Source organism: Prionailurus viverrinus, chromosome X (genome assembly GCF_022837055.1).
Source record: "Prionailurus viverrinus isolate Anna chromosome X, UM_Priviv_1.0, whole genome shotgun sequence".
In the NCBI taxonomy this organism is placed as follows: Eukaryota; Metazoa; Chordata; class Mammalia; order Carnivora; family Felidae; genus Prionailurus; species Prionailurus viverrinus.
The window spans coordinates 52002238-52016115 of NC_062579.1; the positions used below are offsets into that span (position 1 = coordinate 52002238).

General features: G+C 39.9%; 1 protein-coding gene across 2 annotated transcripts in view; it reads left to right on the top strand.

Annotated features, from left to right (window-relative positions):
• KIF4A (kinesin family member 4A) overlaps nt 1-13878 on the top strand; it is a 123804-nt gene that overhangs the window by 39504 nt on the left and 70422 nt on the right. For both annotated transcript variants that reach the window (XM_047843533.1, XM_047843532.1), the window contains exons 7-9: nt 5380-5496; nt 6107-6282; nt 12900-12961. In XM_047843533.1, the coding sequence (XP_047699489.1) occupies nt 5380-5496; nt 6107-6282; nt 12900-12961 (355 nt within the window). The remainder of the gene's footprint in view (nt 1-5379; nt 5497-6106; nt 6283-12899; nt 12962-13878) is intronic.

Consider the following 13878-nt stretch of genomic DNA (forward strand, 5'->3'; position numbering starts at 1 on the left):
CACTTAACTGATTGAGCTACCCAGGCGCCCCTATCTTACCACAGTAAAAAATTTAAAAAAACAAAACCCAAATGACCGTTGCAGAAACTCTGAAGAATCTCTGTGGTTCCCTAAAGTATCCCTAAGGTCTGAGGGACACAGTTTGAAAACCACTGCCCTACGTGAGAAATACAAATACCTGAGACCGACCTATCTGTCGTGCATTTATGATCTCTCCTGAGCTGCCCTCTAACCTGATTATTTGTCACTCTCCATCTTATAACTTGCATTATATTCATACTGAATTACCCGTAGTTCTTCACAAATATGTGCCTTGGCATATGCTACTTCCTCTGCCTGGAATGCCCTTGCACTGTTCTTTCCTACTCTTCCCTCCTCCACTGGCACTGTTCTAGTCATCCTTCACAGTTCAGCTCAAATTTTTCATTCTTTTCTGAAGCCGTCTGTTACCTTCCCAGGTAAAGTTTACCACTCCCTCTTATGAGAACCCATTTCGACTATATGTATACTTTAATGTTATATTTGCAATTATTTTTGTTTGTGCATCCATCTCTCCCTGTAGATTATGAACTCCTTGAGAGTGGAGATTGTGACTTATTCATCTTTGTATCTCTAATACCTAGCACAGTGCCTGGAACATTGTGCCTGTTCACTAAGTGTTCGATGAAAAGGACTCAGATGTGTGGGGTGAGAAAAGAGACGAGTCCAGGATGTCTCAGGTTTGCTGTTTGTTGGATGACTGGTTAGATGGCGAAAAAATGGGAAGGAACAGTGGTAGAAGTGAAATAGATTTACACTGAAAGATGAATTCTGTTTTGTCCAGTATTTTTATGCAATGCCTCATGGGCACAGCCCACTGGAGGTTATTCAGTAAGCAGCTAAAATACAGCTCTGGACAACAGGAAAGAGGTCTGGTTTGGAGATGCAGATTAGGGAGTCATTCTTATCGGTATTTATTGGAACTCCAGGCTGTATAAACCCAGGGAGAATATATATAGTAAGCAAAGAGCTTAAGGCAGTTTCAAGAGAATATCAACATTTAATGGGTGGGTATTAGAAAAACCATCCCATTAAGTAGCCTGGGAATGATGGAGAATGGGGAACACATTAGTTGCATGATTCTGGGGCAGAGACTTGAGAGTTCCAGAGTTCTTTATATGCTTTTTCTACCTATCCCCTCTTATCAGCCTCAAGTCTGTCCCCTTTCCAATGTACCTGGTGCCTCTGAATAAATCAGCTCATTTTCATAGAGTGTAGAGATTAAGGCCATGGACTTTGGAGCCAGACTGCCTTTATTTGAGTCCTGACTCTGCCATTTATTAGCTGCATGACCTTAGGCAACTTCCCTAACCTCTTTGTGCCTCAACTCTCATATCTGTCAATACAACTATGATCATACTTCATAGGACTATTGTGAGGATTAAATGAGTTAATATGTATAAAGTACCTAGAATAGGTATACACTATATAAACTTAGTTGTTATTGTCACTGTCGTCATTATTGTCCCTCCGAAGGCTCTTTAGATTGAGGCTTCTTCCATCTTGCTAAGTCCGTTATTGCTTGTCTACGTGTACTCTAAAAATATGTTGAAACCTCCTCTATACTGATATTTCTCTCCTATTTTCTGTGATCTTGTGGGTGAGTACTTTTAAAATTCCTTTTAGTGGTGTTTTAAGGAGGGAGAGGAGAGAAATGCTGGTGGTCAAACTTCCTATAATGCTCTGTGTTCTTTTTGTATATGAATTTATTTGTTACGTTGATCTCTGTGAAGCCACATCAAATTTTTTATTGGAATAATTTGTGACTAGATAATTACAGTTTTATGTTGTGAAAGCCTTCTATCCTTTTTCTCTTTTAGACGTCCTGTTCCCAGAAAGTTAGCTGTCTTTTTTCCTGAATTTTGTGGATCTGTTTTCTTAACATCTACCATACTGGTGTATGACTGTGCTCCTCAGTCCCCAGCAAACAGATTCCCATCATTTTACTTCTATAATCAGTTCTTCCATGTGTATCAGCTTGAAGGCCAAAGCAGCCATTTCCTTATTCACTCACAGTATCTTCTGAGTGAAGAAACTGTTATCAGAATAGATTAGGAATTTGTCAGGTGCTGTCTACTTTCAGGCTCATGTAATTTAGTAGAGATCCAAATAATCCAAGTTTGTCTACCCAATTAATAAAAACATGTAGGTAGCACTTTGTAGATCAAATTTGATTTTTATCATAGTCCCCTGAGGTAAGGTATGTATTACACCTATTTTATGAATAAAGGAGAGTTTCAGTGGCTTATCCAAGCTCACACATATTGGTAAGTGGCAGAGGCAGTCTGAGTGAAGATTCTGTCTCCTAATCAAATTCCCTTCTCAGTACTTACTCCTATAAGTTTTGTGATCCATTGCAGTAACAGATCATTCCCTTTCTCTCTGACTAGGCAGACCATATCAGTACTATATTACTTCCATTTTTCACCCCATTTTACTTGGTTATCTGCCTTAGGCTTGCAGATATTTTCTTCACCTGTAGAGCAGGGTTTCTCAGCTGTGGCACTATTAACATTTCGGATCAGATCATTTGGGGGGGGGGGGCTGTCCAGTCTCTTGGTAGGATAGTGGCATCCTTGCCCTCTACCCACCAGATACCAGTAGCACTGCCTGCCACCCCACAAATTGTGACAACCAAAATGTCTCCAGGTATTGCCAGATGTCCCCTAAAAAGCAAAATTTCTTTGTTGTCATAGTAAATAAACACCCAAAAATGTCAAGTAGTATTCTTGATCCTCTCCTTGCTTGATCTATTCTCAATCTTAGAATAACTTCTGGTTTTATAATTTTATCTGGACATTTTTTCTCCATAGCCATCATTGATCAGAAATTTAAACCTCTGCAAACATGTTCTTCCCAGTCTTTATGATGTACACTCCATCCATGTCATGAACTCATCATTTTAAATCTCTTAACAGAAAATCAGATCCTGTTTTGTGATGGGTTCTTTCTAGAGAGACATTCATTTCCCTTGCTTCTTTCTATTCCAAAGCCCCAATTCTCATTTGAAAAAGAAAAACAAAAACAGCCTCTTTATACCCAAGTGAATGATTCTTGCTTAGATCAAAGTTGCCATAGATTCTTCTCAGGGTTCGTCTAGGTTTTTTTATTGTTGTTCTTGTACGACACTATAGATGGAAGTTTTGCTCAGCAGGTTTGAAAAACCTCAGCAGTCTATTCCTTAACATCCCAGATGGAATATGAGCCAATGAGATGGAACTGTGTTCTGTTTGGCTCAAAGGGGAAAGAAAAGAAAGGAATGAACTAATACAAGGATTAGTACAGGTATTGGTGAGCAGCTTTGATAAATCTCAGCAGACTCTCCTTCACATCCTGGGTAGGATAAATGGCCCTGAAAAATGGTATCCCTTTCAGCTGGCAATAAAAGGAAAAGACAGGAATGGTTGCTTGAAGGGATTGGTTTTGTTTTAGATTTGGGAGATTTGAGCATGTATAGAGACTGAAAAGAAGGAATTAGTAAAGGGAAAATAAATTAAAGATCTAAGAGAGAGAGAGAAGATCAAAGGTTTCAAGGTCCCAGAGAAAATGGGGGGGACTAGAGACACCAGCACACTAAAGGGGAAATAAAGGTGGTTATTTACTCCTCTGAAACAAGGAGAAGGATAAAGGAATCAGTAACAGCAAAGAAAAGACTGTGAGGTGAGGAGAGGGAAAACCTTCCCTTGTGGATAACTTTGATCTCCACAATGTATTTGTTGAAATCATCCACTAATAGAGTGAAGGTAGATTTACAGTCTTGAAAATGATGAGTGTTTAGAATAGCTGCTGTGGTGAAGTAGGAATGAGGAAGAAAAGATTGCCGCTTGATGAAGTGTTCAGCAAAAGTCAGAGAGCAGTGTTTTATAATGAATGGATCTAGTCCATTTAGTTATGCGACTTTCTCCAGCATTGCAGCCTACAGTAACTTACACACACACACACACACACACACACACACACACACACACCACAGTTAGTTTAATGTGTGACTGGGAATTGACATCATGGGAAGGCAGAAGGTCATGGGTCTAGTGAGTGCTTGAGAAAGCCTAACTGAAATGATCAATCATAGTGTCCAGAATACGTAGTTTAAGGCCCAGGGGAGGATGATCTACTGGGAGTATTAGAAAGTGTCAGTAAATTGGTGGCTATAATAAGGGTGAAGAGCAGGACCCATGAAAGAAATGAAAAGCTAGTAGAATGCAGTCAGAGAGGAGTTTTGGAGCTCAAGATCTTGTAGATATATAGTTATTTCTGGTTGTATGGGAGTCCACAGTATGGCTGAGTAAATAAAAAGGTAGAGTAGCATTAAACAAAAATGATACCATTCATTTATCATTTAACTTTGTATAATTATCTTTTTTTATTTTTGAGAAAGAGAAAGCGTGAGTGGGATAAAGGCAGAGAGATGGGGACAGCATCTGAAGTAGGCTCTGTGCTGACAGCAGAGAGCCCAAGGCAGGCCTCGAACCCCCGAACCATGAGATCATGACCTGAGTCGAAGTCGGACACTCACCTGACTGAGCCACCCAGGCACCCCACTTTGTATATCATTTAATTCTCCACCACAACCCAATGAGGTAGATAGATGTGCCTCATTTTAGAGCAGAACCCAAAATCATATAGGTAGTCAGTGATAGAGCCAGGATTAGAACCTAAGTCTATCTGACACCAAAGCCTGTGCACTTAACCACTATACTATGTAGCCTTTTCACAGTAAACATAATCATGGGAAGGTCAGAGGCTTTAGAAGGACCTCAGAAATTATTACAGGGTTTAAAAAGCAAACTTTGGAATTCAAGAAGTGGAAAAGAATCTTTACCCTTTTTAAAACAACAAGAGAAAATGTATTCCTCTGTGGTGTGAAAGAAAAAGCATAGGACTTAACCGAAATCCTAAGATGGAATGTCAGGCCTACCACTCACCAGCTGTTTGACCTTAGACAAGTCATAGAAACTCTGATCTAGTTTCCTTATCTGTAAAGTGAGAATGATAGTAAATATAATTTAGTGACATGATAAAAAATAGCTGTTCATCTAATTTCTCAGCACTAATTTGAGAATTAAAAGTGGTAATGGATATAAAAAGTAAATATACAAATTGTTGTTGTCATGGTGATAGTTATCTGTCTTTCTACTTTGTTTCCATGGGAAAGGGCAACAAGTCTCAACAAATTCAGTTGTGCATATCCAACATTTAGACCTTTGTTTTCAGAAAAGTGAAGAAGATCAAGAAGTCTCCTTAAGACTGATGATTTAATATTTCTGTGGGGTTTTTATTTTATGTAGGTGTATGTTCAATGCTTTACCAAGCAATTTAAATTGTGTTTCCTGCTACTAGGCATTAATATTAACCGAGGCCTCCTGTGCTTGGGAAATGTGATCAGTGCTCTTGGAGATGACAAAAAGGGTGGCTTTGTGCCATACAGAGATTCCAAGTTGACTCGACTGCTTCAAGGTAAGCCCAGAGTGCCTCTAAAAATAAGAGAGTAACTCAGAGTAATAGTGCTGAGAAGGTAAAGACAGGATCGGTGAACAGATTTTTGGACTATCCTATACAGAGCTATCTAAGTGATAAATCGGAAAGAGACCAATTAGTAGGCAGGCTTGTAAGATAATGGAAAGGTGTCTTCATAGATGGGTTTGAAAGCCAAGAAATCTACAGAATGCCAACTGAACTTTATACTTTGTAACCGAAAATGAACTTGATTACTGTTTATTAGTACTTGATAAGCAGAATTCCCTGAATAATTAAAACCTACCTAGAGAGGGCATCCTAAGAATGTTTAATTCCACTAGTGGCTCCTAACTTACTTGTGCTAGGCCTGAGTTGTTTTAACCCAACTAACTGCCAAAATCGCAGTCTTACGAATGGGGACACATGGAATAGGATTCTAAACTATATCATTTATGCAACAAAAAATCTTAGTATTTTTACTAACAGGAAATTTGCAGATTATTAAAAATTTTTTTCTTAGAGCTCTGAGTTTGAAGGCACCCACCTAAATGGACAGCTTTCCTTGCATCCTGCTTGTTTGATTTTATTTCCTCCTATTGTTATTTTTCAGATTCTCTAGGAGGTAATAGCCATACACTTATGATAGCCTGTGTGAGTCCTGCTGACTCCAATCTAGAAGAAACATTAAATACCCTTCGCTATGCTGACAGAGCAAGAAAAATCAAGAATAAACCTGTTGTTAATATCGATCCCCAGACGGCTGAACTTAATCATCTGAAGCAACAGGTAAAAGGGACTTAAAATTTGATGGGAAAAATTTAAGTGTATGAGTGGAATGATAGAGCTTCTGTTTCTCAGCTTCTCCTCTACCAGAAGTTTAGAGATGTTAGCTAAGCATTCTGTTGGTTTGGGAAAATTCTAAAGTAATTCCTGTTAACATGTTTATTGTCATCTTTAAGATCTGGGGGTGGCATTGGAGATTTCACTGATAAAAAAGTGAGCAGTGGGAGACAAGGCAAGAGAGGTAGGCAAGAGTCAGATCCCGAAAGTTCTTACATGACTGCTTAGAGAATTTGAAATTCAACCAGAAAGCTATGGGAAGCTATTGAAAGTAAGTGGGCTACATGGTGATATGTGTGCTTCAGGGAGATCACTCTAGCAAGTATACAGAAATAGATTAGAAGTAGGTATAACTTGAAGTAGGAAAACAAATTACAATAGTACCCCCCTTATCCATGATTTCACTTCCCACAGTTTCAGTTTACTCATGGTCACTCATGGACTGGAAGCAGGTGATTCTCCTTCTCACGTATTGTCAGAAGGTTAATAGTAGCTTAACACTACATCACAGTGCCTATGTCATTCACCTCACTTAGACACTCATCACGTAGACATTTTATCATCTCATATCATCACAAGGAAAAGGGTAAGGACAGTACAATAAGATATTTTGAGAGGGGGGGATCACAGTCACGTAACTTTTATTATAGTATATGATTATAATTGGTCTATTTTAATTTTAGTTACTGTCAGTCTCTTACTTGCATGATTTATAAATGAAACTTTATCATAGGTATGTATGTATAGGAAAAAGCATAGTATATATAGAGTTCAGTACTATCTGCAGGTTCAGGCATCCACCAGGGGTCTTGGAACATATCCCCCACAGATCTACTGTAGGCTATTATAATAACCCAGGTGAGAACTATGGCCTAAACTAAAGATAGTAGCCATAGAAATAAAGAGAAGGGGGGCGCCTGGGTGGCGCAGTCGGTTAAGCGTCCGACTTCAGCCAGGTCACGATCTCGCGATCCGTGAGTTCGAGCCCCGCGTCAGGCTCTGGGCTGATGGCTCAGAGCCTGGAGCCTGTTTCTGATTCTGTGTCTCCCTCTCTCTCTGCCCCTCCCCCGTTCATGCTCTGTCTCTCTCTGTCCCAAAAATAAATAAATGTTGAAAAAAAAAAAAGAAATAAAGAGAAGGGTACAAATTAGAAAGAAAATAACCCAAGGAGGTAGGATGTCTAGAGCTTGATTGGTAACAAATTTGATGTGGAAAGGTCAGTAAGTAGGGAGAATCAAGGTTGTTCTCAAGTTTCTTGCTTGGACAACGGATTAAAATGGTAGTACCAATCATTGAGTCAGGGAATACAGGAGAAAACACAGGGTAAAGTGAGAAAAATTTTTTTAAAATTAATAAAATTAACTATTTGTAATCACAGTGAAAAACATGGGTGAATCTCATAAAAATAATGTTGTGTGAAAGAACCCAGACACACAGTGGAAATGATGGAATTCAGTTTGGGGCATTTTGAATTCGAAGAACTTGGGGGACATGTAAGTAGAGTTTTTCAAACGTAGCTGGCCTTTGGGTTTAATGTAGAGAGGTCTGAACTGAAGATACAGATTTAAGAGCCATTAGCATTTAGATGGGATCTGAAATTATTATAGAATGGATGAGACCAAATGGCACATTCAAGGTACTCACTAAATATTTGCTGAATGAGTAAATGGCCACAAAGAGAAGAAAGCCAAAGACAGAACACTGGGGGAACAGCAGTTTTTAAGGAATGGGGAAAAGAGGGAAGACAAAAAAGAGAGACTAAGACGGAGCCAACAAGTAGGAAGAAAAACAGTCGTATCATGGAAGACAAGGGAAGAAAGTTTCAAGGACCATCAAAAGTACAAAGTTATTTTTTTTAAAGTACAAATTTATAAAGAAGTGTAGAGCAAAATAAATACTGAAAAGGTCCATTGGTTTTTTTAATCAACAAAGAGATTATTGGTGACTTCAGTAAGAAGAGGTTCAGATTGTTGTGGGATCGACAGTGAATGCTAGATAAGGAAGTGGAGGAAGTTGGTAGGCTCTTCTTTCAAGAAGGCAAAATGAAAGAAGGCAATAGCTAGGTAGTCAAGGGTCAAAGGATATAGGTCTGTTTGTTTTTAAAAATATGGAAGAAGCAGGGCACCTGGGTGGCTCAGGCGGTTAAGCATCTGACTTTGGCTCAGGTCATGGTCTTGCAGTTCGTGGGTTCAAGCCCCGTGTCAGGCTCTGTGCTGACAGCTCAGAGCCTGGAGCCTGCTTTGGATTCTGTGTCTCCCTCTCTCTCTTCCCCTCTGCTATTCATTCATTCTCTCTCTCTCAAAAATAAACATTAAAAAAAATTTTTTTAAACATGAAAGAGGCTCAGGACGCACCTGGGTGGCTCAGTCAGTTAAGCATCTGACTCTTGTTCTCCGCTCAGGTCATGATCTCATGGTTTGTGGGATCGAGCCCTGCATTAGGCTTTGTGCTGAACTTGGAGCCTGCTTGGGATATATTCTCTCTCTCTCTCTCTCTCTCTCTCTCTCTCTCTCTTTCTCAAAATAAATAAAATAAACATTTTTTAAAAAATGGAAGAGACTTGAGCAAGTGAAAGAACCAGTTGGGAGAGACTGAAACTGAGAATAGGGACTAGTTGCTAAAAGGCCATCTCTAAGTAGTTGAGATCCTGAGCACAAATAAAGAGGGATTTGCTTTTGACCATGGAGGGGATACCTACCACCAAGACTAGAAGAAACAAAGTCAGAATAGGAAGAATACAGTGATAATAATTTAGAGGGAAAAGAAGGAAAATTGAGGGATTTTCAGCCTGATGACCTTTAACTTCTACGTGTAGTTGGAAGCAAGGTCATCTTCTAAGAGCAAGCAACCAGATAATAGGGTAGAGGGACTGAAGAGATCACAGAGGCTTGAAATCATGGAAATGGAAGAGGTAGCTGACTAGGAGCATGCATTTGTGGTGGTATCAATATAACTGGTTGTGTAACAGCTCAGTAGCTCTGGTAGAGGAGATGAGAAGGTGAGTAGTTGGATCAACCCAGGCTTGCAGGGGTCAAGTTTTCTTACCTTCCAGGGTACTCTTTATACTGGGAATCTAGTATTTCCCAACTGTGTAGTGTTCACTCCATCTCTGGCCTTCCTCCTTGGTGATAATAGCTACTATTCAGTTAGTCTGAATCTTCCCTTCCCTTCTCTTCCCCTATCTCCTTTCCTCCCAGGGGTGACTGTACAAAATACAAGTAATTTACCTGTTAACAGTATCATCTCAATTATAAAATACCGTACTCAGTTCTGTCCCTCCATTTTCTTTCATGTGTATTTCTATTGCCAAAAATGCTCTTCTTCCTAGTCATTCATTTGTTCATTCATTCCAACAATAAATATGTATTGTACACTATTATGTGCCAGGTATTGTGTTGGGATACATTGTTGAGCAAAGGAGACACAGTCTCTGCCTTCATGAAACTTATTGCCTGGTGGGAGAGACAAACACCAAACACGTATTCATACCAACATATCATTATAAAATGAGATAGTGTGCTATGTAGGGTAGTATGACCATATGGAACAGGGTCTTCTGTTATACATCTAAGCTGAGAAGGCTTCCCTGAGGTAGCAATGTATGAGCTGAGATCTCAGGGATTGAGTAGGAAAAGAAGGAAAGAAAACAAGGAAGAGGCATCCAGGGAGAAGAAAAACCATATGTAACAAAGTGTAGTGGTTAAGAGCATTGACACTGGAGTCAGACTGCCCACATTCAAATTCTAGCTTTATAACTCACTGGCTATGTACCTTGGGCAAGTTCTCTGTGCCTCAGTTTTCCTATCTATAAAATGGGAATAATTATACCTGCTTCATAGGGTTTTTGTGAGGGTTAGATGAATTAATACATGGAAAGCACTTAGAACAGTGCCAGGCATATACCACGTCTGAAAGGGTCCTGATTTAGGAAGGCATATAGTGCCCTTGAAGAACTGACAGACTGCCAGTGTGGCTAAAGTGGAGGGAGCCAGGAAAGAGTATTCCAGTATGAGACTAAAGAAGAAGCAGAGACCTCATCAAGACCTCACGGACTGTGTTAAAAATGATCTTAAGTCGTGTGGTACTATTCATAATTTATGTTTTTAAAAGATGAGCTGGCTGCTGTGTGGAAATGGATTATAGTGGAGCAAGAGTGGATTCATGGAGACCACTTTAAGAAGTTACTACAGGGGCGCCTGGGTGGCGCAGTCGGTTAAGCGTCCGACTTCAGCCAGGTCATGATCTCACAGTCCGTGAGTTCGAGCCCCGCATCGGGCTCTGGGCTGATGGCTCAGAGCCTGGAGTCTGTTTCCGATTCTGTGTCTCCCTCTCTCTCTGCCCCTCCCCTGTTCATGCTCTGTCTCTCTCTGTCCCAAAAATAAAAAACGTTGAAAAAAAAAAAAAAAAAGAAGTTACTACAGTGTGGGTTGCCTGGGTGGCTCAGTTTTTTAAGCGTCCAGCTCTTGGTTTTGTCTCAGATCATGATCTCACAGTTTCATGAGTTCAAGCCCTGTGTCTGGCTCTGTGCTGGCAGCGCAAAGCCTGCTTGAGATTCTCTCTCCCTCTCCTCTCTCTGCCCCTCCCCTGCACACGTGGTCTCTCTCTCAAAATAAATAAACTCTAAAAAATTTTTTAAAAAAGAAGTTACTACAGTGGTCCAAGAGAGAGCTAAATAGTGGCTTAGACTTAGGGTTATGGTGACAGTGATGGAAATAAATGACCAGTGGCTTAGATAAGGGCATGAGGGTTCGACAGCCAAATTTCTGGCATGTGAAGCTGCATGTTCACTGACCTTGAGTGTGCTAGAAAAGGACCAGGTTTGGGGATAGCAGACAACTAAGTGGAAATATTAATTAAGTACATAGTTGAATATAAAGCTCTAAATTAAAAAAGACTTGTGTTTGAGAAAAATTTGGGAGTCCCCTGTTCATAGATGGTAATTGAAACCATAGTCAGAGATGAGACTTTAAGGAGAGAGTATAAAGCAAGAAGACTGATACTGAGTTTTGAGGATTTATCATCTAAAGGACACTTGGTGTGAAGATTAGCCAAGAAAGAGCCTTAGAAGATCAGTTAGAAGAATAGAAGGAAAAGCAGGAAAGTATGGTATCTGGTAAGCCAACTGCTACCAAATAGTCAAGTAAAATGAAGACTGAAAAATGCCCATAGGATATAGTGACCTGCAGATCATTGGTGACCTTAGCAAGAGTTTTGTGAGTGGAATGCTGTAGGCAGAAATCACATTTGAATAGGTTGAGCAGGTGAGAGAGGTGAACAAAAGGAAATGGAGGCAACAGGTATAGACGATGCTCTCAAACTTTGTGAAGGAGAGAAATAGGACAAAAGATAGGAAGTAGGATTGAGAAGGGTGCTTTTGTTTTGTTTTAAGATTGGAGAGACTTGAACATGTTTTAATCTTTATAGAAAGGATCCTGTAGAAAGGGAGACGTGGAAGATACAGAAGAGAGAGGGGATAACAGTGTGATTCATCAGGAGGCAAGAAGAGTTTGGGATCCAAAGCACAAGCAAGGAGACTGGTTGTAAGAGGTGGCACAGCTCCTCTTTCATCGTAGGAGGGAATGAGAGAGGATGAATGTGCATGCACTCTGGTTTAAGAACCAGCCCCAAGAAGCCTCCTTTTGACTGTTCTGGAATTTTATTAATTTGCTTCTTCTCAGAGCCCTAAACTACTTAACTGTATTTTATGAATTCACATCTTCTTTCTTCTTTGTCTCTTACTATTTCAGGCCATAGGCTTGTCTTTGTCAACTAGATTATAAACTTGAGAATAAAACACAGGAGTTTATTCTCGTATCCTCCTCATATTACCTGGCCTAGAGCTGAGTTTGACTTTAAAAAAAATAGATGCTCAAGGGGCACTTCAGTGGCTTAGTCGGTTAAGTGTCCGACTTGGGCTCAGGTCATGATCTTGCAGTTTGTGGGTTCAAGCCCCACATCGGGCTCTGTGCTGACAGTTCAGACCCTGGAGCCTGCTTTGGATTCTGTGTCTATCTGTGTCTCTCTCTATCCCTCCTTCACTTTTTCTCTCTCTCTGTGTTTCAAAAATAAATAAACTTAAAAAAAAATTTTTTTTAATGATTATTTTTGAGAGAGACAGAGTATGAGCGGGGGGAGGGGCAGAGAGAGAGAAGGAGACACAGAATCCAAAGTAGGCTGTGCTGTCAGCACAGAGCCCCACACGGGTCTCGAACCCACAAACTGTGAGATCATGACCTTAGCTGAAGTCGGATGCTTAACCAACTGAGTCACCCAGGTGCCCCAACTTAGAAAAATGTTTTAAAAATAGACATTCAGTAAAAGTCATTGAGATGCTTAGGTAAAAGGAACAACTCAAGTTCTAAGTACTAGCTATTCATATAGTGCTGTTTGGACTTTTGTCACTGAATCGTCAACCTTGATGATTTCTGTAAGGCCTAAATATGCCTTAGATTTCATAGGCACTAAGTAGAATTACTCTATGGCTAATTGTAGTAATTTAGCTGACAAGGGATAAGTAGCTTTTGACTGGTGATTAGCTTACTATTTTTCTTTGCTTTTCCCAGGTACAACAGCTACAGGTCTTGTTGCTACAAGCCCATGGAGGTACCCTGCCCGGATCTATAAAGTAAGAGCCATAGATTAATTTTATTTTTTTAATTTTTCTTAATGTTTATTTATTTTTGAGAGCAGAGAGAGACAGAGCATGAGTGGGGGAGGGACAGAGAGAGAAGGAGGCATAGAATCTGAAGCAGGCCCCAGACTCTGAGCTGTCAGCACAGAGCCTGGCATGGGGCTTGAACTCACAGACCATGAAATCATGAACCAAAGTCAGATGCTTAACCAACTGAGACACCCAGGTGTCCCCCCCCCTGATTTTTTTTTTAATTTTTTTAAAAGAGTCGTAGATAAATTTTAAATGTATATTCTAACAGAGGCCATTTCTTCTGATGGTTGTTTTACCCTGATAGACTAAAGTTTCTGGTAGCATTTGGCATCAAGGTGGGGATCTTGCCAAACGTTCTAGTTAGCTTTGAGGCAGCCTGATGTGATGAGTTCTAGCCTCAGAAACTTATTAATTGGAATTTTACTGTGGCTGTTTATTCTCCCCCATTTATGTATTTGATTACTTATTTATATCCATATAGAATCATAGGTATTTATTTTATTCTATGGGCTAACATCCAATGCTATCGTTATTTGTTTTATTGCTCAGATTGTTCCTGTTTTGTCCAATAGGCTCTCCTTCAGGGTGATTTTATGTTCTTCAATACACCCTCTAGTTTGTTTGTTTTTTCACCCTCCAGTTTTTAAGAATTTCTACAGAATGTTCCACACCCATCTTGTATTTTCCTCTCCCCAGTTCTAGAATCAACCATATCTCAAAAGAGCCCTGATTTTTTTATTGGAAAATAGTGTTTAGAAACCCAATCTGGGTGCTGGGTGTGCTTGTTGTTACTGGGGTGTCACTGTTTCTAGGCCCTCTCAGCTGGTAGAGAGGAAATATCTGTATGTCTAGTAATGTACACATATACTCATATCTAC